The sequence below is a fragment of the Trichomycterus rosablanca genome, chromosome 27 (genome assembly GCF_030014385.1).
Source record: "Trichomycterus rosablanca isolate fTriRos1 chromosome 27, fTriRos1.hap1, whole genome shotgun sequence".
Classification (NCBI taxonomy): domain Eukaryota; kingdom Metazoa; phylum Chordata; class Actinopteri; order Siluriformes; family Trichomycteridae; genus Trichomycterus; species Trichomycterus rosablanca.
The window spans coordinates 270115-293865 of record NC_086014.1 but is presented as its reverse complement, the minus strand read 5'-3'; the positions used below and the strand labels follow the sequence as shown (position 1 = coordinate 293865).

Genomic DNA, 23751 nt, shown 5'->3' with positions numbered 1-23751 from the left:
CAGCACTTTAATACAGCCTGAAAGCTCCTGGTTCTGGGTTTTACTTTCATGTTGACATTTGTTTTCTACACTCTCTGTACAGTGGGTATGAGTTCTTTTGCTTTCATTCTTCTCAGTAGGCCATCACTGCTCGAGCTGTACACGTGACCGATTAATAAAAATAGTAGAAATATAATTTAGTAAAAATATAATAAGCTTTTGATTTTGAGTTTGTTAATAAAATGATAAAATTTGAATCAAATTGTAAAGGCAGGTCCTGGGTTCAATTCCCTTGGCAGCCAAGGCCCTTTCTTTGTGGAGTTTGCATGTGGGTTTCCTCCGGCTGCTCTGGTTTCCTGCCACAGTCCAAACACATGCAGTCAGGTCAGTCAGACAAACCTGCTTGTAATAATTATGTAGAATTAAGATTTTACATTTTTACTAATTAGCGTTTGCTTAGATAATTAATTTTTAAAAATATATAATTTTTACATGTATATAAATGTCAAAATTTTTATTATTTGTTTAAATATATATTCATCTTTTTTAATATTATTTTTTTACATATAATAATTAATTGTTTTTTTGAACAACAGTATAATTTATTTAATGAATTATTGCAATGTTTTAAATGATTCTTTTTTAATTAACCCGATAATGTGATAAACCAAAAAAAACAAAGATGCTTCACAAAACCACAGCAAAGCATTTTAAAAATAAACATTTTTATTGGTTATCTAAAATTGCCAGACAATTATTATATTAGAATTAGAAGCTTAAAATGATTTAAATAAACACAATATAGAAAAAAAAACAACAACAACAAACGACACATAAAACAAAAATCTCACACATTTTTAGTTCAAACATTTTGGCTAGTTTAGTTTTATTTGGATTAACACAAACAGAATGAGGTGCTATCGGCCTGGATCAGCGTAAGGCTCCCCGCTCCAGCTCGTCATCATGTTTACTCTTTACTTTTTCGGGTTCGAGGCAGCTGCAGCACTGGCCTGGGTACCTGTGAACAATACAGATGTTATACAGATGTGATATCTACTAGTTCAGCGGTTAAGGTACTGCCATGCTACCACTGTTGGGCCCCTCCATGAGGCCCCTTTGTTTACATGAAAAGATCCACTGAGACTTACGTGGACTTTTGGGAGCCTCTCGGTCACACCTCAGCGTGCTCCTTTTAAAGCACTCGGCCATCCAGGACAGAACCTCTCCACAATATTTCACCTACAGGGTCAATTACAGGTTATTATAGTGGATCACTGGGCAGTGTGGTGGTAAAAGCTCTTATAATGACAAACAGGGACAAAATAAACTGTCCTAATGTAAAATCTGTTTAAGTGTAATAATTCATGGCCAGGTAATGAGCCAGGTTATGTTTTCCAACAATAAAATGTCATGTTTTTGATCCAGCCCTGATTCCATTCTGTACTTTACCTCGGTCTCCACGATCGCCATGCGCTTCTCCTGCTCTTTAAGTCGTGCCACACTCATCAGCAAGCTCTGCACCCTGAAACACAACAACAACAACAATTATAATAAAACCAGCACAATACAGATTCTTTTTTACTGTGTTTTACTAATGAATTAGTGTAAACACAGCCTTTTAAAGAATATATATACTGTACATACACTGTATATATATACACTATATATATATACAGTGTATCACAAAAGTGAATACACCCCTCACATTTCTGCAAATATTTCATTATATCTTTTCATGGGACAACACTATAGACATAAAACTTGGATATAACTTAGAGTAGTCAGTGTACAGCTTGTATAGCAGTGTAGATTTACTGTCTTCTGAAAATAACTCAACACACAGCCATTAATGTCTAAATAGCTGGCAACATAAGTGAGTACACCCCACAGTGAACATGTCCAAATTGTGCCCAAATGTGTCGTTGTCCCTCCCTGGTGTCATGTGTCAAGGTCCCAGGTGTAAATGGGGAGCAGGGCTGTTAAATTTGGTGTTTTGGGTACAATTCTCTCATACTGGCCACTGGATATTCAACATGGCACCTCATGGCAAAGAACTCTCTGAGGATGTGAGAAATAGAATTGTTGCTCTCCACAAAGATGGCCTGGGCTATAAGAAGATTGCTAACACCCTGAAACTGAGCTACAGCATGGTGGCCAAGGTCATACAGCGGTTTTCCAGGACAGGTTCCACTCGGAACAGGCTTCGCCAGGGTCAACCAAAGAAGTTGAGTCCACGTGTTCGGCGTCATATCCAGAGGTTGGCTTTAAAAAATAGACACATGAGTGCTGCCAGCATTGCTGCAGAGGTTGAAGACGTGGGAGGTCAGCCTGTCAGTGCTCAGACCATACGCCGCACACTGCATCGACTCGGTCTGCATGGTCGTCATCCCAGAAGGAAGCTGACGCACAAGAAAGCCCGCAAACAGTTTGCTGAAGACAAGCAGTCCAAGAACATGGATTACTGAAATGCCCTGTGGTCTGACGAGACCAAGATAAACTTGTTTGGCTCAGATGGTGTCCAGCATGTGTGGCGGCGCCCTGGTGAGAAGTACCAAGACAACTGTATCTTGCCTACAGTCAAGCATGGTGGTGGTAGCATCATGGTCTTGGGCTGCATGAGTGTTGCTGGCACTGGGGAGCTGCAGTTCATTGAGGGAAACATGAATTCCAACATGTACTCTGACATTCTGAAACAGAGCATGATCCCCTCCCTTCGAAAACTGGGCCTCATGGCAGTTTTCCAACAGGATAACGACCCCAAACACAACCTCCAAGATGACAACTGCCTTGCTGAGGAAGCTGAAGGTAAAGGTGATGGACTAAACCCAATTGAGCACCTGTGGCGCATCCTCAAGTGGAAGGTGGAGGAGTTCAAGGTGTCTAACATCCACCAGCTCCGTGATGTCATCATGGAGGAGTGGAAGAGGATTCCAGTAGCAACCTGTGCAGCTCTGGTGAATTCCATGCCCAGGAGGGTTAAGGCAGTGCTGGATAATAATGGTGGTCACACAAAATATTGACACTTTGGGCACAATTTGGACATGTTCACTGTGGGGTGTACTCACTTATGTTGCCAGCCATTTAGACATTAATGGCTGTGTGTTGAGTTATTTTCAGAAGACAGTAAATCTACACTGCTATACAAGTTGTACACTGACTACTCTAAGTTATATCCAAGTTTTATTTCTATAGTGTTGTCCCATGAAAAGATATAATGAAATATTTGCAGAAATGTGAGGGGTGTACTCACTTTTGTGATACACTGTATGTATGTGTGTGCATGTGTAGTTTACTTGGACGACGTGCTCTTGAGTCGCTCCTCGCTGCTCTCCTGATGAAGTTTCTCCAGTTTGGCCAGATAATTTTCCTTCTGCATAGTTTCCCAGGTCATCAGCTTCTCGTCCAGCCCGGGTGGTAGCTCTCTCTCTGTCAATGATCACATCAGTCTTATTAGTGTCTTAATTTAACATTATCATTAAAAATGTGCATTAAATTGTGGTATGGGAAAGGAGGTGCCCATGTGACACAAACTTCTAGCATAAGAATGAAACACTCATATTTAGACTGTTTTTATTGATGGTTAATGTTGATAGTTTAAACAGGTATCAAGTGCACAGAGGTGAGAGGGACTCACCCAGGTACTCGATTTTAGCTTCTGATTTTTTGAAGAGGGAGAGGACGAGCTGAGAGACGTGGTTGATGATGATGAGAGGTGGTGCCAGTGCGGGCCGGCTGTAGTACTCTACGATCATGTTGTAGCGCTGGAACTTGGAGAAAATATCCGTGTTCCCCTGAACCACCTGGAAGGTGTAGCTGTGACAGGAACACGGGTAAAAACCTTTAAATTATGAATTAATCTAGTCTCATTGACAATTTCAATCAGAAGCCAGCCTGACCTGAACATGGCGATGAGCAGGTTGAGCAGGAGAACGTTGGTGACCAGTAAGTAGATGACCAGCAGCAGGATGACCAGCCAGTTGGCGTAGATGTTTGGGCAGGGGGGTAGAGTTCCTGCAATCATCTCGTGCACATCCATGGTGCAGTTATCATTTGGCATTTTAGCAGCTGGAAACAGACAAAGAGGAAATAATTAATCTACAACGTCTACACCTCGTCTACACCTCAATTACTCCTCAATTACTCCTCAATTACTCCTCAACCATCTGCTTCAGGTGAATACAGACCAACAGCAAAGAGACACAATCACTCAACCAAGCTTAAGCTTCGTACTAATAAATATGTAAACAAACGCATGTTTTTATGTATATGCTGATGTTTAGGGTAAGTTTTCCTTTTTATTGCAGCGTTGTGGTTTGATGTGTTCCGTTGCCCAGGTAACGAGGGTCCTTCTGATGGCCATCACGTTCTTTATTCATTTTTTAGTAGGAGTTAGGTTGGGTGATTAGCTAGTTTCTTTTTTATTATTTTAATTCTGCTTTTTTCCCCCCTTTTTCTCCCTGTTTAGTCGTAGCCAGTTCCACTTCCTCTGCTGGAGACCCCGATGGTGTACGAGGAGGGTATACTCTCTTGACACGCCTTCCCGCCGACGTGTGTGCCCTCCACCGACCCCTTCTTATCCCCCCGTACTTCGGAGAGTCAAGCGCTGATCTCCACGTTCACCTCACCCTACTAACCAGGGTCCTTACACAGCCTCCAACACCCCGCCCACTTTTTAGGCTTGTTTTTTCCCACCCGGCAGACTAGCGGCTGATTTTGTCTGCTGCAGGCACTAGGGGGCGCCAGCTGACCGGTACCGGAGCTGAGATTAATGTGAAACTAAACAATAGTACGTACATTAATATAAACTACATGTGTGGACACACATTAAAAGACAGGACGTTCTGGTGAAACACCGGGAGCCTGAGCGGACTCACCGTCGATCTCCTCCAGCGGGATCTGTCCGAATATGTGCAGGTAGGGGCGGTAGAGCACCCTGCGGAACACCCAGTCCAGACGGGGGTCGTTGGGGTGCAGCAGAGCCTGAGTGGCCACTCCGTACGCTATGAGCCACACGCTCAGGAAGAACAAGAAGAAGAAGACGTCCTTTATCTAAAACATGAAAGAAAAACCATCAATATGTGGACGACAGACGCCGAATAACATACAGTGACATTTATTAAATGTGCATAAAAATGAAAACAATTCTAATGTGCACTCATGAGCACTTTATCTCGTACACCTACCACACATACAGATTATGTTGTGGTTATACAATCACTGATTGTACCTTATTTATTCATCTAAAAGGACCCCATAGGGTTCTATGCCCATTTGGGCATTGAGGCTCATCTGATGTCACAGAGCAGCTAACCATGCTCACCATGCTGTTCCAGTCCGTACGCCCTGCTCGATATTAGCAAGCATGGTTCACTAAATGATTGGGTGGCAGCAATGGGCACCTACTGGCAGTGAATAAAACACTGCCACTGGGTCCAGAATTACAACAACATACAAATAACCAAACCCCTGAACAGCCCTGCGGAGGTCAGTGCGCTCCAGAACGTGACCAGTGAAGGAACCAGAACCAGTTCATGGCGTGTGGGTACCATTCTCTCCACGATGATGATCTTGGGCCCGAGCTGTTTGTGGATGGCGAATATGTGGATGAGCCTCAAAGTGAAAATCATGAAGTCCATCGCCAGGACTGTACGTCCAGCCTCGTACGTCTCCTCCACCATCCTGCACAGACACACCGGATCAGTTTATTAGTTTAGATTCACACCATCAGTATACAAGCATCAATAATAAACATCACACAAACACTAACACACAGTTTAAAAAGAGGAAACATGAGAGGAAATGAGAAACTGAGAGAGCTGAAGGTTCAGTATTAGAACAGAACAGCTCCTCCTGTGTTGCAGAAGTGCGACCTCTGCTGTCTGCTCGGTGATCCTGCACCAGTGCTGGGTGAGAGCCTGACAGCGTCTCTGTGAGAATCTGATCCTTACAGGTGAGAAGGTGAGTGGAACTTTGGGCTACCAAACAAAACATTGGGGTATGAATCCTTGCATTGGCTCTGCTATGCAGCCACTGTTGGGCCCTTGAGCGAGGCCCTTCACCCTCTCAGCTTTACATTGGGTGCCCAGCTGACCGGTAGCAGAGCTGAGATTCAGACTTGGAGAGTCCAGAACCCCGGTGTTTTTACATTTGGGGAGGTGTGATCACATGAATCCTAGAAACAAGGCCGGAGAAAAGCCGTGTCCCTTGACAGGCGACTGTCCGACATATAAGAGCCTGATTAAAGCCACATACCTGCAAGACAATCCGATGACGAAGAGAATGATGGCCACCATGTCACACTTGTTCCAGTTATCCTCTACGTAGAGCTTAAACTTCTTCAGGATGCTCATGTCTTCGTCTGTAAAGAAACTCTGCAACACACCCGCGAGGGCAGGATTAAACCAGGCTCCGTTTACCCCCCATTCCGCTGTCGTGACCCCCCGTTCCCCGTTCCGTTACCTGTCTGATCTCCTCCAGCACCAGCGTGAAGACCCAGAAGTACAGGATGATCTCGGCGATAGACGGGCCGTCCGGAGGGGGCGGGCGGAAGTCCAGCAGCAGCACGTAGGTGAACAGGAATAGGAAGGCGAAGTACATGAGGAGGTTCCCCAGGAACACGGTCACCGGGGCGCTCCAGAAACGCTTCCAGCGGCGCAGGAGGAACTGGGCCATGCCCTGAACGGCCGGAGTGCCCGCGGCCTCCACGTCACTGAGAAGAAACATCAGAAATGTGGACATTTATCAGACTGTGCAAAGATTAGATTCATTTTCAGAAGTATGTGGATGCCTGACTATTCCAAAACTGATCAGTCAGTGTTCCGGTTCATCCCAGAGCTGTTGAGTGGGGCTGAGGTCAGGGCTCTTGGTCTTTATAGAGCTCGCTTATAACGCTGGAACAGGGAAGGGCCTTCCCTAAACTGTTGCTGCAAAGTTGCTAATATGACTGATTTATTACACCTGTATAAGGATGGGTGTATGGGAGAAAATACCCTTCTCGTACACCATCGGGGTCTCCAGCACAGAGAGAGGAACTGGCTACGACTAAACTGGGAGAAAATACAGAAGAACTAACTTGGGGTCCTCCTCGGTCAGCAGCAGGGCTTTCTCCGTTTCCAAACTGTCGAGCTCAGCGAACTGTTCTCCTCCTCCTTTATCCTCCGACGCCTCGTCACTGCGGCAGAAACACGAGCACAGAATCGTACCGTCATCTCATCAAACTCTTAAACGTATAACATTAGCTGGTGTTATTAGCGCAACTACCTGAATTTAATCAGATTGGTCCAGATCAGAGGTGGACAGAAGAAGGACAGGAGCAGTCTGGAGATTTTGGTATCTGTGGTCATGGATCCCCACCAGATCTTTGTGAGCAAGGCCTGAGAAACAGAAACACAACACAGGATCAGCGTCTGTGCGGACCAACAGGAACCGACCAGTATAATGTTTTATATGGTTTAGGAATCCCAGTTCCCATGACCGGGAAGGGGGGGGGGGAGGGGAAGTGGGGTCAGAAGAATTGGGTCAGCTGTTGTAGAGCATCTCTGGTCTAGAGGACTCGGTCATTCTTTTTTTGGATTGGTTAACATCTAACATATAGGGCAAAGCCATAGCCATGAACTGAACTGGAGGGGGGCAAATCTACCTGGGTGTGGGGGGAACATTCCTGCCATCAACAACTGATGGGAAACGAGATGGAGCCAAACGTTACACAAAGCACTTTGTTTATATCTTAACTTTGTAGAGGGAGCAGATATATGTACATACATAATATATATTTAAATGACTGTGACTGCAGTTATAATACAGGGGTACTTGTGCCAGCTTTGCCGATTACAGGCACACGTTTGGGGTAAACAGAGATGAAACTGTGTACATTCTGTTTTTCTTTGTTCTGTTTCCCTAACTGGAATAGTTGTGAGTTAGGACTGGAGGATTTGGAGCGATGCACCAGGAGCGGGTGGAACAGTGATCGTTACCTGGACTCCATCATGGGCGAAGAAACTTTTGGCATCCGCCTCTGCGGCCAGATTGAGGACGGTACTCTTGCTCCAGCAGCTGGTCTTCCTCACCACGAAAGCGTACGCTCGGTCCTCACTGTTGGAGTAGCACTCGCTGAACAGATCTACAGCAAAAGTGGAAATAAAGGTAAAGTTCTGCTCCTAAATATACTGATTTATTTAATTTACATCTATTCACTGATGTTTTATAATTACTGTATTTTAATTATTTGTATTTAGGCATCACTATAGTGGATCTGCTATAACTAGCTCATGAACAGCAGTGAATCCTCGTGCGGTGCGAGACTCACCCAAAGCGAACTGCTCGTACTTGGCTTCCTTCATGCTGCGAGCGTTCTCGGCCTCTTTCTCTAGATGAGCCATTTCCTTCAGGATTTTACAGCCGACCAGAGCTGCAGCCACCGCCTCCGGGCCCTGCGGTACCGTAAATCCAGACACATGGGGTAAGTACACCGAAATCACTGGGAACACTGGGAAAACTGGGACAACTGGAGACCCAGTCATTTACATTCACGTATGCTGCATTTAGAGGACGCTTTTATTTAATGTGACTTACAATTATGACTGAATACAGTTCAACGAATTGATGTATTTAATGGTCTTGATGGGGGCCCAACAGTGGCAACTTGAACCAGCAACCTTCTGATTACTAGTGCAGTACCTTAACTGCTGAGCTACCGCCTGAATATATGATGCAGTTCTTGCTGTGCATTACCAAACAATCGTAGCACCGTCGCCTTACAGCAAGAAGGTCCTGGGTTCAATTCCCATGTTCCTCCCACAGTCTAAAGATGTGCAGTCAGGTTAATTGGAGATAGTAAATTACCCAGATTATGAGTGTGTGTGTGTGTGTGTTTGCCCTGTGATGAACTGGTGACATGTCCAGGGTGTTTCCTGCCTTTTGCCAATTAAACTGCACCCACCGCGACCCTAAATAGGATAAAGCGGTGATGTGTAGGACATAAAAAGCAACGAGGGACGCTCAGCTCAGCCATAATAAAAACCCGAAATCTGTCTGCTTCCACCCAGCGACCCATTTGCATGCGATCAGCCGCGTCCAGAAAAGCTGAGCCCTCGAGCGACCGAAAGCTTCACATGTAAATAAAGCTGGTTTATGGAAATGAGCCCAGCGCAGGACGTGACTCACCATGGCCCAGAAGTAGTTGGCCATCGTCTGTCTGTTCTGCAGGACGGCCCAGAGGAAGAGGTCTCGCCAGGGGTGCTCACAAACCTGCTCCAGATCCACCAGGTCCTTCTGGGCGTGGAAGAGTCGACCCTTGCCCACCCTCTCCTAGCGGGGACACAATCGGGTACGAGAGTTTAAAACACTGTGGAATGATTATGAAGAACTACAGCCACACTGCTTAGGTCAGTTCCACTGAATTTAACAACCTAAAGGGTGTCCAGTGGAATGGTTAAAGGGGTCAAAGTTTAGGAGCCTAAATGTTTTTTTCAGTGCACTGGTCCCCTATAATTTGCATCTGCCCTAGCCAATCATGAGCCCTGTTTTTTTTTAGAAACGTCTAGTAACAACAGCAGCTCAGCAATAAGACTCTCAGCCACACAAGCGTCTCCTTACCACCGGGAGTTTCTGATAAAACCCTTTACAGGAGTCGTGCAGAAAGTCCTTCAGGACCCTGGAGACCTCGATCAGGGTGAAGCGGGGCCGTTTGTCCCCCACCTCGGCCGGGGCGTGGCCCTTTAACCGAGCCTTGTGGAGCAGAGCCTGTTTCTCGTTGTGCTTCTTCAGGAGGAGCTCGTACAGCAGGCTCTTCTCCCGGACCGAGCAGTAGAGCTCCTGCAGACGGCCGTAGGTCATGAACTCGCCCAGGTTCACCCCGTTATCCACGAAGAGACGCACGAAATCCGGCTTGTCTTTGGCCAGCGCGTCCATCATGACCTCCTCCAGGTCCTCCGCCTACAGGAAAGCAAACGGACGTGAATGGAAGCGAAACGCGACTCATTTTAGGACTCAAAATCACCCGAGGAGTCTCATCACCACCGAGAGAGACGAGCGACAGATCTTAATAAACCCTGCAGATCCAAAAACAGTCTCACTGACGTCACCATGAGTTAAATACACGGTTTACCGTCCACTCCACATCTCCATTGAAGATTTCGCTCTTTGCGATGTCCACTCTGTTCCAGGCCACAGCCAGTTTCAGCTCGTCCAGGAAGTCCTGTCCCTCCTGACTCTGACTTTTATTGGCTGAACGAGAAGAACAACAAAACAAACAGATTTTTAACAACTCAATGATGCAAAAACAGCAACTTCTAATCTAATAAATAATCTCATGTGAGCTAGAGAAATTACCAGCACAGAAAGAGCAACATGTAACTGTGTTTAGCACAAACCACAACATCAATCTGTGCTTGTATGTCTTGGAAAGCAAAAAGAAACGTCACTCAGCACCACCACTGAGCTACGACTGACGAGCACCCTGATCTGGCCTGTAGCCACATGTGTATGTGAAGCCTGAACACTGCAGAAAGAGGGAGAACGCACCAGAAACCTGCTAAAAATCTCATGGAGGAAGATGATGACCACTGAGCGAGTGTACGAGGTAAAGGAGCTACTTTACTGGCTGGGCAAACAACCCTGCTCCATGTAGGCCCCACCTCGCAACTTACAGGACTACAGGACATGTTCAGGGGTCTTGTGGCGTCCATGTCTTGGCGGGTCGTTGTTTTGACAGTATATTAGTATGTAGGTGGTCCTAAAATTTTGATCTTTCTGAGAAAGTACTGGTCAATAAAGGGCAAATATTTAGGACTGGATACCAACCTTTGACCAGGGCTTTGAGGATAACAGTGTCCAGGTCTGACGTCTCCTGTTCTGGGTCGTGCACCGTCAGTAGGTGTCCGTTATCCATAATCCTCTGAATCTGGTACAAAAAGCCACATTTAACTATTAAATATTGTTCAATATTGTTCAATATTGCACCCACTAGAGGGCGCTCAGCCGACCGGTAGCTGAGCGGTGGATTCGAACTCCAGAGTCCAGAACCCCGGTGCCTGTGCGCTATCGTATTTATTTTTATATCATTTTAAGTGGATTTAGTGTATAAATATCTCCTCACCATCTTGACCCAGGTGGCGTTCTCGTTGCTCTGGCCGTTTGGAAACGTTTCGTCCAGCAGCTCCAGAACGACCTCGCTGTTCCAACACGCTTTGTTGATCAGCGTAACCAGAATGTCGGCGACGCCCCCCGAGCCGGCCAGAATCAGCCAGGGGGTCGAGTTCTGGATGGTCTTTAACATCCTCTGCACACACACACACACACACACACGCACACACACGGGCAGCGTGAGAGACTTTATCATGAACGTATATCACATATAAATAATATATATGGTGTAACCTGCAGGATCCTCGGCTCGCCGTGAACCAGCAAACACAGGACGGGGATTGCAAAGCTCCCGGGCCCTGTGAACGAACCAGATGAGCTGCTGTTACCATAGTAACATTATTAAAGTCGCTATAGGAACATCATGTTTGCACCAGGACTTTCACCCTGTTTTCCTTCCAATCGAATCATATCCCATTCCTCGACTGTGTCACTTCCTCTCTCCTGCTGCAGACCTCCACTCCCTCCAACACGTGTGCAGTATCAACCACTTCTTTTCACCTGCACCAGGGTTCATACGGAGATCTGTATTGCGCATGGAGAGTCACACACAAATCTCTATTATCCCCCGTCTCTGTGCAGCACCTCAACCAGCCAGCAGAGGGAGTAATCCCAGCACACCACTGCACAGAATGCCAGCAGAGCTGTCAACCCGGCCGGGCGTCTACACAAACACAATCTGCGATCTCTTTAAGGGTGTGGTGGTCACATAAAGCGTACCGGCTCTGTGTGAGAACCCTAAACTGTCAGGTGATAAGAAGTGGCTGCACATTAGACACGTGTCGTGACGGTGAGGGACGTGCAGTGAGGAATTGGATATGATTGGTTTGGGAGATTGTGTATTGAGATGTGACGGCACCTCCGTGGCCGGTGCGCTGCAGGGAGATGTGTTTGAGCAGCTTGACGCGCATTTCGCTGGTGGTGCCGGGCCTCTGCGGGTCCTCGTCCACCAGGATGAAATGGGAGTGGTTGGAGTCCAGAGAGTACACGTCACCGTGAGGGAGGTCCTCCGAGGGGTAGGAGGCCGGCTGATCGGGCTGCAGGATTAAACACACATCACATTTATACAGGTACATGAATTGTTCGTCCCTGGACGATGATTCTGAAGAGTTCTTGACGTTGATGGTTGTCTGTCCTCACCTTGCTGTTGAGCAGCATTTCCCGGTTGTGAATCTGGGTCCAGGGTGCGATCCCGATGGCCACCACGCGCACCTTCGAGTTGGTGCTGGCCAAAGAGTGGTCCCGTACGGCCTGGCCAAGGTGCTTGGTGATGCCAAACCGCAGACCACTGGTCAGGATCCAGGCTCCTGTGGAGGTCAAGGTTCATTATCAGTGACGATCACCAGATCCACATCTAATAGATCCCTCACCCTCACATGCAGCACTGGTGTAGGTGTTGAATAAGATGAGTGATCCTTGTGGATGGTTTCTAACCTGTACTCTCTGCTGCCTTCACCAAGCCTTTCCTCACGGTGTCTCTGAGCCAGGGCTTCATCTGGGCCACCTCATCTCCTCCCACCAGCCCCACCACCAGGTGTGGAGGAGCGAGACCCCACTGCTCAGTCAGCAGCCTGTAGAGCAGGTCCGGCTCTGTGGAACAGTGGACCCTGGCGAACTGAATCCAAAAAACAAGCACAATTATTAAAAAAAAAATCAAAAGTAATTACAAAATGATTCGACACTGCTTACACGCCACTCTGACAGTAAATACAGCCGCTAGTACGACTTCTTGGGTACGTCGCTACAAGCTTTGCACATCTGGATTTGGGCGGTTTATCCCATTATCCCTAAATTATAAGAAAAGCCGAAATATTGACCCATCTCACCAAAAACAAGATAAAACCAGTGGTACGAGAAGAAGTCACTGGTACAGAGAGTAGAACTGGTAGCGTACCTTCCCTCTGGTCTTGCTGGAACCAGTAAAGTCGATGTCCCCCAGTCGACCCGCCGTCCAGTGGGCTTTACTGTTCGGCCCTTCTTTATCGCCGTGGCCCAGCGATCCATGACCCCCGAAATCTGAACGGTAACACTGACACCCCAACACAACACTGAACACATAACACACCAGTGAGTTAAAAACACGACGTCGAATGTTGTGTGCAACTACACAACCAGAACCAACCACATTTAGTCTGTGTTGATTTATTGTTAGTATTATTAATTTTTATACACATGATCATTCAGAATTTGATGCAGGCAACACATTTCAAAACATTTTGGGACAGAAGCAGGTTAAGAAGGTCCTGAGTTTGATTCCCAGGTGGAGCGGTCTGGGTCCTTTCTGTTTAGAGTTTGTTCTCCTTGTGTCTGCTTGGGTTTCCTCTGGGTGCTCCGGTTTCCTCCCACTTACATGCAGTCAGGTTTACTGAAGATACTAAATTGCCCCTGGTGTGTGTGTGTGTGTGTGTTGAATTGCACCCACCGCGACAATGAATAAATGATTAAATAAATTTACCTGCTTCGGAACAGGTAAACAGGTAAAAGGTCACGCTGCACATTCTGCATGGTTACAACAGAGTGGCTTTGTATTAAGAGAGTGCAGGTGCTACACCGGCTTGTCTGCAGTCTAGACTTGCCTTACATTGTGTGTAGAGCATCATTAAAAGCATCACTGAAGCATTAAATTAAGCAATCTAGAAAAAGTACAAGTTCCTAAACGATTACAGAGTGATAAACACGCGCCAACAAGCAAATGAAGGTTTTGTTAGTTGTTCGGTAAGAATCAGTTTTATCTGATTAAAGTTTACAGTTGATAATTGGTTTTATTTTAATGATTTTTATCCTTAAAATGTACATAAACTAATAGGTCCAATCAAAAACACAGTATTTTCAATAACTAGTTATTCAACAGAACAAAAATTCTTAATATTTAAGCAAATGACACAGAACATGGTCATGTGACCAGTAATTATTAAACTACACACCCTGTCCCATCCTTTTTGGAACGTGTTATAGTTATCAAAGTTATAATAAAGTGTGTAAAATCAAAATAAAGAAAGTTGTTTAGTTAAAATGTTAACTATTTTTCTCTCTGTATGTGTGTATTTGCATGTTTCCTGCTGTTGTTTGGAACTGGGTTTGTAGATATAAATGTTTACATCATTAAATCAGAACAGTGAACAAAACCACCAGATTCCAGTTCTCTAAAAATAAAAAGGATCCGGTTCTCACCCTTGTTCTTTTGGCTCCAGCACTGGTTCTCCACATTTTGCACATCTTCTGCCCTGGTGCATCGTTACCTACATCCACACAACACACATCCAAAAGATCATTACCGCCCGCACTAGTACAGCTCAGGTGAGCAGCAGGTGAGCAGCAGGTGAGCAGCAGGTGAGCAGGGACTCTCAGTGCTGCTCACTTCATGCAAAGCAGCTGAATTTACATATTTTTTCACACATGCAAAAGTGGCTTCTGGACTGGAGGAAGCACGACTGAGTGTTCAGAGCTGATTTGGTTTTTCATGCTTAAATAAACCAAGTTCAGAGCTAAATACAAAAGTACTGCAGTAATAAATGCAGATTTTGGGGGTTTTGCTGCTTTTCAGGGAATCAGAAGAATGAATTTTGGGAGGTGGACACATGGGAACATGAGCCGAATTCATCTGTATATGTCAGTGAGGGTGTAAATCATCTCACAGCTCAATAACACACGACCTACATCAGATACATCACGTACCAGAGACGAGGATATTACTGGAAATAATAACTATATCATTATTACACTGTGTATTAATCAAAATTTCAATTACATATTTAAAAATGAGTTTTAGTTTCAGTGTTGGATGTGTGATCAGATTCATCAGCCATAAAACAAACAACTTTCATTTTAATCTGAGCTCAGAGCAACAACAAGATCCTACAACTAAACCTACAACATTTAAACTTAAAACTGTGGTGCCTTAATAATATAATTAATTATATAATTAATAATAATTAATAATATAAATAATATACTGCAGCTATTACACAATCCATTCTAACTTCAGGGATAAAAATAGAAATAAATATAATAATAAAGACTTTGTTATTAGTTTGGTAAGATTCAGATTTATAAAAGTTTACTGTTTATTACTGACTTTATATTAATCATGTTTATCTATTTATAAAAGCCAAATCAAACCTTTATTCTTAATATTTCGTTAAACAAAAAGGTACCATTTCAAACACAGCACTTTTAATAACTACTAATTCAATAGAACTAAATATTTTATATTAAACAAATACTGTAACACTGAACGTCACGTGGTCACGTGACCAATCATTATTAAATCTACTTTATTTTCTAAACATGTCAAAATTTTATTTTATTTAAAATTAAAGCTTAATATGTACACTTAAACAGAGATGAATTAACAAGCACATGTAGGTCTATAAATAATAAATAAAGTAAATAAATCACAGCATCTCATTCACCTACCCATCAAACATCAAACTACATATTTAACTTATAATGTTAGTATTAAATATTTTATACACATGTGTATTAAAACACTATTATTTATTCAGGTATTAAAGAAGATTTAATATTAAATGTAATTTAAACAAACCAGTAAAGGAAGAATTGATTCCTGATCATCGATGCAGCTCAAGCAGCTGAACAAATCCGCATCAGAACATCAGTCCTGACCTCCACCATCTCATCAATATATCAAACATATAAAGAGATCCAGACTGGATCAAACTCACCATAGGAGTGTTCTGTAACCCGGGCATGGTCCTTGTCTCTGCGCCGCTTGACCTTCGCTCGTGCACCTGCAGAACACTGAGATCTGCATGGACACCAATTCAGTCAGACCAGGAAATGAAGCTCAGCTGAGGCTCACACTGACCGCAGCCCACCTACCTGTACCTGTAACCTGGATCCGTGTGGGTGGAGCTGCACACCTGTGCACCTTCGTTTCACTGTTCGGTTATGAAATCACACGAACTCCTGAAGTTCTAACCATAAAAACATCTTTATACCTCCAGTGTGGGTTCGTGTTTATACTCTCTGGTCTGTTCGGTTCAGCACCATCATTAAAACTACTGACCAGGGCTGCAGAGGGCCCTGTTCTAGCAGGGTACACTGGGCACCAGACAGGAATACTCTGGACATGCTTTTGTCGGGTGATGAATATGGACTAAAGCAACACTATATGTTAGTAATAATAATAATGGAGGGTAAATAAATATTAAAGGTTGCTGGGTGACTCGAAGCTTCCTGAACCTGCAGCTCTGTGTTCCTACAGCTTAGTAGATTCATTAACTGTAATTCACCTGGTCTTTGTCAACAAATGCCCAGCCGTACCAGCATGATGCCAGCTGTACAAGCCTCAGTGATGCTTTTGTGTGAATTGTGATGCTTTTGTATGTTTATTGTCTCGTTGAACTTCCTGTAGAACAACCACTGCTTGACCTCAACACAACCTGGAAATAGAATAGAACAAGAATAGAACCTGGCGGCACTTATACTGTGTGTGTGTGTGTGGGGCACAGGATAACATGGAGAACATGCCAAACTCAACTGCCAATAGACTAAGATAAAACACAGGTCCACACACTAACCAATCTACTTACACTTACAGCCAGTCCACCTACAGGCATGTATTTAGAGTGTGAAACGAAAACGGAGTGACAGTAGAAAAACCAAACAGATACAGAGAAAACTCCTTACAAACAGCAATCCAGGGCAGGGACTGAACCCAGTTCCATAGAACCCTTGCTCCCCTGCGGCACCCACACTACCACCTGCCTCAAATAGAGATAAATAAAGGTACGAAATACGAAGCGATGTGATTCACCACATTAGCCACTAGAGGGCAGCGTGTGATTACAAATCTATTAAACTGGTGGCGCATTAATACTGAGCTGCTCGGTGACAGAATCCAGCAGAGAATAAAGTAGTCCTGAGGTCTGGGAGCTCTGTGGAGATCAAAAATCACATTAAAACTGAATTTATATGAATTTACGTTTCACACAGATTAATATAACGCAAATGAAAGTACCGATGCTCTTATGATCATTTTTTAGTATAAATGCAGCTTTTATTTGAAGGGATTTGATTGATGTACCTTGTGAATGTGCTTCTAGTGTTAATGTCCTCTTGATCAGTCTTTTAATTGCTCCATCAGTAAAGTAATCATTTTAGTGTGGGAGACAGGACGCCTAAACCCCCCACAGTGGATCAGCTTGATTTTAAAGCTTTATAACTTAATAGCTTTATTATTTTTAGGATTAAAGTTTTTTAAAGGTTTGCAGAGAATCAAGACTGTTTAACAACACAGTGATTACAAACATCAGAACAAACCAATTTTTAGCAAGTTAAAGATGACATTTACTTATTTACTTCTACATCTGTCGAGACATTATCTACAATCACTTCATAACTGATTGCTTTATTACATTAAAAACGTACTTTTAATATTGTTTTCTTGATTATTTAACATTATATGATGTGTTACTGTGATTGTACTGCAGGATTGTTTTTTATTTCATAGTTGTTATAAGTGCTACAGGTCACCAGGTATCTGCTGTAAACTTTAACTCTGTTTAAACTCTTTACGCTCCCTGATGAGCCGCATCTAAGAAATTCTGTTCATAATAAAAAACTTGAACTTGAACAAAATCATATTTAATAAATAAAAACAATCAAATTAAAATTTAAAACATAAATTAATGAAAAAAAAACCAAGAAGTTAAAACCTTACAGCCTGCTAAAGATTTGAATATATAGAAAATGTAAATTATTTATAGTGAATATAAGAGGAACCAGCGGGGCCATGACTGGACCAACATTTAACAAAATATTTTCTAACATTAAAATTAGTTTTAAACTCAAAAATTTATTAAATTCAATTTTTATCTACTGAGCTACTGAGATTTACAAAAAACCTTCTATTAATTTTATTAGGTCACATCGATAAATCTCCTGTATTTATAATTAAGCAGAGTGAATTCGTGCAGTTCTATTTAATTTTGTTTTTTTATTAACCGAGAACTCGAAAATCAAGCGAATGTCGCATCACCGGGGTTATAAAACACAAACCAAACCAAACCAAACCCACTTCAGCCAATCAGTGAGACAGAACCTCTTTTAATCCCCCAAACTGCTAATAAGGTTTTTTGTTTGTTTAGAATAACAACAGAATAGAATAATTTACTATCCACAGTGAGGAAATTTGTATTCAGTCTCTCAGGGTATTAAAATGATTGTTTTGTTGATAATTAAACCATAAATATTTCATTGTTCTAGTTTAATGAACCTCAACAGAAGAATTCAAGAAAAACGAACAAATGAACAAAAAACACATTTTTAACAATTTATCTACAAAAAAAAATCAGTTCTAAAAACGAAGTGACATTTCTTATTATTGTGAGGGTGAACAAACTGTTGCTCTGTATTAAACTTCTGTAGATTTACAACTAATTACTTATGAACTGTTTGGTCAGTTTAAGGTGGAACTATTCTCACTTTATATTATTGTTTTACTGCTCCACTTCATTCTCATTATTTTAACCTTTTAACAGTTTGGATTTGGATTTTTTGTTGAACCACCAAGTAACAATAAAAATAAAAATTATACAAAAGATTTTAACAAAACGATTGTTTTTAGGTTTCTGTCGTATTTTAATTTCCTGACCTCTGTTTGAGCTGTTTTAGGGTTCCGTTTTTAAAAACTCCTTCTTTAAATAAAAGTTCTGCTCAGGTTTTATCTGTAATATTTGAAAGATATTTAAAGGTGGATAATTAAGGGGTCTCAGGAGGTTTAGAGGTTGTAACTGTTCTCGAAAACTGTCTAAAAGTTTTAGTGCTTCACAAAAAACAAACTCGGTAATAAAGTTGGCAGAAAATATTTTCTTTTATATGCTTTTATGCTGTAAGAAGCTTTTATGATTTAGAAGATCTTTCAGCAGGTTCTGATTGTGCAACACAGATGAGAATCATTTTAAACTTTTAGTGTTGATGACTTTGGTTCTGTGTGTGTATATTATTGATCATTATAGAACACTAACATGAATATAATTGTGAATAAACTAAAGAACCAAAGGTCACTATTTTATTTTATTATTTCTTATTTATTTTAATGCTACATGATTTACGTTTAGAACGACTAAATATGTGACGTCACAATGTGTACACTGTTTAAATAAGTAAATAAATCTGAGGCAGTGATTTGTGTTGATGTGATGTTTGGTAGGTGTAATAGTAAAGACCCCCCCCCCCCACACACACACACACACACACTTCCTCCCCCCACGGCATTTAGGATCTGATGCGCTTTCATGTGCTGCTGGCTGGTGTTTACGTGATCTCAGATAAACATAAGAAAGCTCTTTTATCTTCTCCCAGCCAATCAGCTGCAAAGAGGGTGGGGTTTTCCAAGAGGCTGGGGTTTCACCCAACCAATCAGCGTCCGTTCCTTTGTACACAAACGCGTGCAGGGGTTTAAAGGACCGAAGTGAGAGCTATAAATGGAGCTGCAGGTCTACAGGAACACATACGCAGGTTCCATCCCAAACATCACCAACAGTGTCCATCATGGCTAACGTGGAGACCGCGAGTGTGTGGGAGAGACACGCCGCCCGCAGGACGTTCCCTCTGCTGGCCAGAACCAAGGTCTGCAGGAACCTGTTCGGCCCGGTGGATCACGAAGAGCTCAACATGGAGATGAACCGCAAACTGCAGGAGATCTCCGACCGGGACCAGAGCCGCTGGAACTTTAACTTTGAGCAGAACCGACCACTGCCTGGACTTCATGAGTGGGAGGAGATCACGACCGGCAGCGTACCGGCTTTCTACCAGGAGTCCGTGAGGAACGGGAAAGCGAGGACTGTAGTGACCAACCACACAAAGGAAAGCGAGTCCACCGTGGAGTCAGAGGATAAAAACGAGACCCAGAATGAGGTTCCGAGTCCGACAAACGAGGTGAACCAGGAGAACCGGTCAGCAACGCTTAATGCCAGGGAGAGAGGCTTGGTTACTCCCGTGTGTCGGAGAAGAAAGAGAACCGGTCCAGAATCTCTGAGAAATAACAACACCCACATCACAGGTACAGCATGAAGTTCTTCTTATTATTATTATTATTATTACACAATATTGTATTTATTCCCCACAGGTAAATAAAAGCTATTTTAGCAGAACCTCACAACATCTCTGCTCTTTGTTTGGTTCCTCTGAAGGTTCATTAGGTCGAAGCCTTTTAAAAGAAGCTTTATTGTTTCTATCTTGAACCACTGAAGCTTTAAAAATCTAATAATCTAATAGATTCAACACCTATACAGAACCCCAGAGGAACCCACTATTTCTATTTTTAAGTTCTGCAGTCTTTAGATTAGCTCTGATTTATTGAAAGATCAGACCGATATGATGAAGATTGTTTAGCTGTTAATCAGGACGTTGATGATCTTCTCGCTTTTGAACAAGAATCGTGGTTCTAATGTCAGTTCGTTTTCTTTTTCCTTCCAGATTTCTTCCCCAAAAGAAAGAGAACCTTGGATATTAAACAGACCCCCCAGTCCGGTACCTCCATTCCTTCTGAAGTCACCCCACGCAAAAGAATCAGATGGTAGGTGTCGGAACTTCTACACCAGTTCATGATCTCTCATTAAAAGTACATTTACTGTATGAAGTTTTATATGAATAATTTCTGATTCCTGTCTGATAATAATGTCTGATTTGGATTTGATTTGCAGATGATTTGCACTGAAGAGAAGATGCAGAAGTTGTTGCTGTGTTGAATCTGCTGAGCGGATGAAGAACCCAGAGGAACTGAAGCATTTCATCTTATTTTGTGTATTTTATTTTTATATATATTTTAATTTCATGTAGCATCCTGGCTTTACTAGAACCGACCTGGTCTCAGTGTTCCAGGTTCTAAACGGTGCAATTCCTGTACAATATTTCTCTGTATGATTTTCATTTGTAGGATTCATCGTGTTTAATAGAATCTAGAGCCATAGAGAAGGTCTGTCTACATTCGGAGGAACTTTTTATACTTTTATTTATGTTTTATTATTTATGATCCATTTTAGTGTCACGTTTTTATTTACATTTGTTATTTACTGCAATATTCTTATGATTTATTTAAGTTTGCCGCAAAAATTTCATGATGCACACGATGCCATTTGTAATATTTATATATATTTCAGCCTTGTACTGAATGATCGAATGAAAAAAAGAATAAATTATATTTTGTTTAATCTGTGCTTGTTGTGAGTGAAAGGGGAGCAGGGTTTGGGGGGGGGGGGGGGGTGAACACAAAGGCTGAGGAGCGGCAGCAAAATCATATTTAATAAATAAAAACAATCAAATTAAAATTTAAAACATAAATTAATGAAAAAAAAACCAAGAAGTTAAAACCTTACAGCCTGCTAAAGATTTGAATATATAGAAAATGTAAATTATTTATAGTGAATATAAGAGGAACCAGCGGGGCCATGACTGGACCAACATTTAACAAAATATTTTCTAACATTAAAATTAGTTTTAAACTCAAAAATTTATTAAATTCAATTTTTATCTACTGAGCTACTGAGATTTACAAAAAACCTTCTATTAATTTTATTAGGTCACATCGATAAATCTCCTGTATTTATAATTAAGCTGAACAATCTGCTGTATTTGGGGTAATTCTTTTCTAAATATGTTAAATGTATTAAGAAATAAAAGAAGTATTTACCTTTAGAAAAACTAAACTTATAAAAGTATAAAGTTTAAAAGCCGGACAGGAGATGTTTTATAAAAATATATAGAAACAACCTCATTATTAGAAATAATCTCACTTTAAAAACAATTTCAGTAGAAGAAATGAGTTGAAGCTGCTGCCACTTGCAACATGAAACGAGATCTACAACAAAAGCAAGACTGTGCCAGACATATCAGGGTCGGTGGGCACCAGTGCCAACTCATTATACTCAGAAATAAGCAAACGAATATGTTATTGTTAGGTTAGTTGTTCTGGTTAATGGTTTATTTATAATATACCAGAAAACAACAAAGACAAAAAATGTGCCATGTTGGGTTAGTTGGCACAAGGGCACGGTGTGTTTTACACCAGCATAACCTACACATGTGGGTATTTTAATCTAAGAAGCTTCATCAGCTGCTGTGTGGTGTCCCTGAAACACACGACAAAGACCAAACTGCCACCCGAGCCCCACTCTTGGCTATGTCTCAATACCTAGAGAGGCTGGGGGGAGGTGGACGGTGCTGAATGAAATGTTTGCCCTTCCTTGTTGGATGTGAACATTTGAGAGTAACAACACAAAGAGAAAAAAAGTTTTGGCCTCTCAGCTGTTCCACCCCGGACAGCTGCTCGGTTACTGGGGGATTTAAAGGCCATTTTCTCCCCTCATAATGAAGGAGGAGGAGGCAGGTGCCCTCTGAGCAGCACCAACCCCCCAGCAGCTTTATCCCACAGGGTAAGAGCTTCATTTCAACAGCATCCACTCAACTAATGAAACACTTACAGAGCCGCGGAACAATACACACACACACACACACACACACACACACACACACACACACACACATACACATACACACACACACACACACACACACACACACACACACACACACACACTCACTCATACACACACACATGCATATATACACACACACACACAGTCTCACACACACATGCATATGCATATATATATATACATATACATACAAATATACACATACACACTCTCACACACACATACACACATGTATTTATACATACAAACATACACATACACACACACACACGCTCTCTTTCACACACACCTATATACACACATATACACACATGCATATATACACACAAATACACACACACACACTGGCCACCTGCCTCTCACTTTGTACCTCCACACACAGGAAGGAAGGAGAGTAAACACACATCAGTGTACAACAGCAGTTATAATAATTCTGCTTTTATAGAAACAAAACGAAATCAGAGCGGAAACTGCACTCATGATTCTACACCACCAGTAAATCATTATTATTATGATTATGATTATTATTATTAGTAGTAATAACAATAATAGTAATAATCAATAATAAGTAATAAATAATACTACTACTACTACTAATAATAATAATAATCATAATTAAAGACATTTTACTGTAACAGCACGGATCTAACCTGAACTAAATGAGTTTCATTTAGTTTCATTTGTACAGAAAAGCTTCAAATATTTAACCTAAATATACTAGAAAATGTGTAAATATTTCTCATTAAAGCAGCTCTCAGAGATATTGATCAAAACTTTTAAATATTTATGATCATTTTTATAAAGAAAAGAAATGCGAGTGTGTGATAAGGTGTTTTATTGGTTATTGTAACTTATGTGTGATCTTTCAATAATCTATACTTTTAAATGATTTATTTCGTTAAAATAGAACATGAAAAAATAGCAAAACATACTAAATAATAATAGTAATATTAATTATAGTAATAATAATAATAATAGGATTATTTAGAGTTTGCGCTATTTTCTTCCTTTATCTTTTTTATTTTTATTTGAACGATTAAAAAGTTTAAAGTTTATGTATTTACACTTAAAACCACTTGGGTTTAATGTTATATCTGTATAATAGAGTCACTATAAGCTGTGATATGTTATGAAGTTATATTTGTACAGTTTTTGGTGGAGGGATGGA

The 23751-nt window shown here is 41.9% G+C and overlaps 2 protein-coding genes across 2 annotated transcripts; one reads left to right on the top strand and one right to left on the bottom strand.

Moving 5' to 3' along the window:
• Positions 1-746: 746 nt before the first annotated feature.
• On the bottom strand, positions 747-15833 carry trpm5 (transient receptor potential cation channel, subfamily M, member 5). Its single transcript, XM_062989467.1, has 26 exons — positions 15807-15833; positions 14293-14360; positions 13016-13169; positions 12556-12736; positions 12262-12428; positions 11981-12158; positions 11356-11420; positions 11075-11257; positions 10780-10879; positions 10085-10203; positions 9574-9912; positions 9142-9285; positions 8285-8408; positions 7953-8098; positions 7240-7352; positions 7052-7150; positions 6439-6688; positions 6232-6350; positions 5526-5658; positions 4854-5028; positions 3876-4044; positions 3614-3792; positions 3273-3405; positions 1429-1501; positions 1128-1218; positions 747-997 (listed from the first exon to the last, which is right to left on the bottom strand). Exons 1-26 carry the CDS (start codon positions 15831-15833, stop codon positions 954-956), a joined length of 3573 nt encoding a protein of 1190 aa, XP_062845537.1. The 3' UTR covers positions 747-953.
• A 3805-nt stretch (positions 15834-19638) lies between these two features.
• On the top strand, positions 19639-21266 carry cdkn1ca (cyclin dependent kinase inhibitor 1Ca). The gene is made up of 3 exons (XM_062989930.1): positions 19639-20149; positions 20566-20665; positions 20793-21266. Coding segments are annotated over exons 1-3 (612 nt in total). The 3' UTR covers positions 20794-21266.
• The last annotated feature ends 2485 nt before the right edge of the window (positions 21267-23751 follow it).

Bases quoted from the DNA above. Each gene is read 5' to 3' on its own strand.
- cdkn1ca (XM_062989930.1), top strand. From the start codon at position 19,639: ATGGCTAACGTGGAGACCGCGAGTGTGTGGGAGAGACACGCCGCCCGC. The intron at 20,150-20,565 runs GTACAGCATGAA...TTTTCCTTCCAG, and splicing joins TAACAACACCCACATCACAG to ATTTCTTCCCCAAAAGAAAG.
- trpm5 (XM_062989467.1), bottom strand. From the start codon at position 15,833: ATGCCCGGGTTACAGAACACTCCTATG. The intron at 12,737-13,015 runs GTACGCTACCAG...TTTTGGATTCAG, and splicing joins CCAGCAAGACCAGAGGGAAG to TTCGCCAGGGTCCACTGTTC. The intron at 3,793-3,875 runs GTCAGGCTGGCT...TTCCTGTCACAG, and splicing joins CTGCTCATCGCCATGTTCAG to CTACACCTTCCAGGTGGTTC.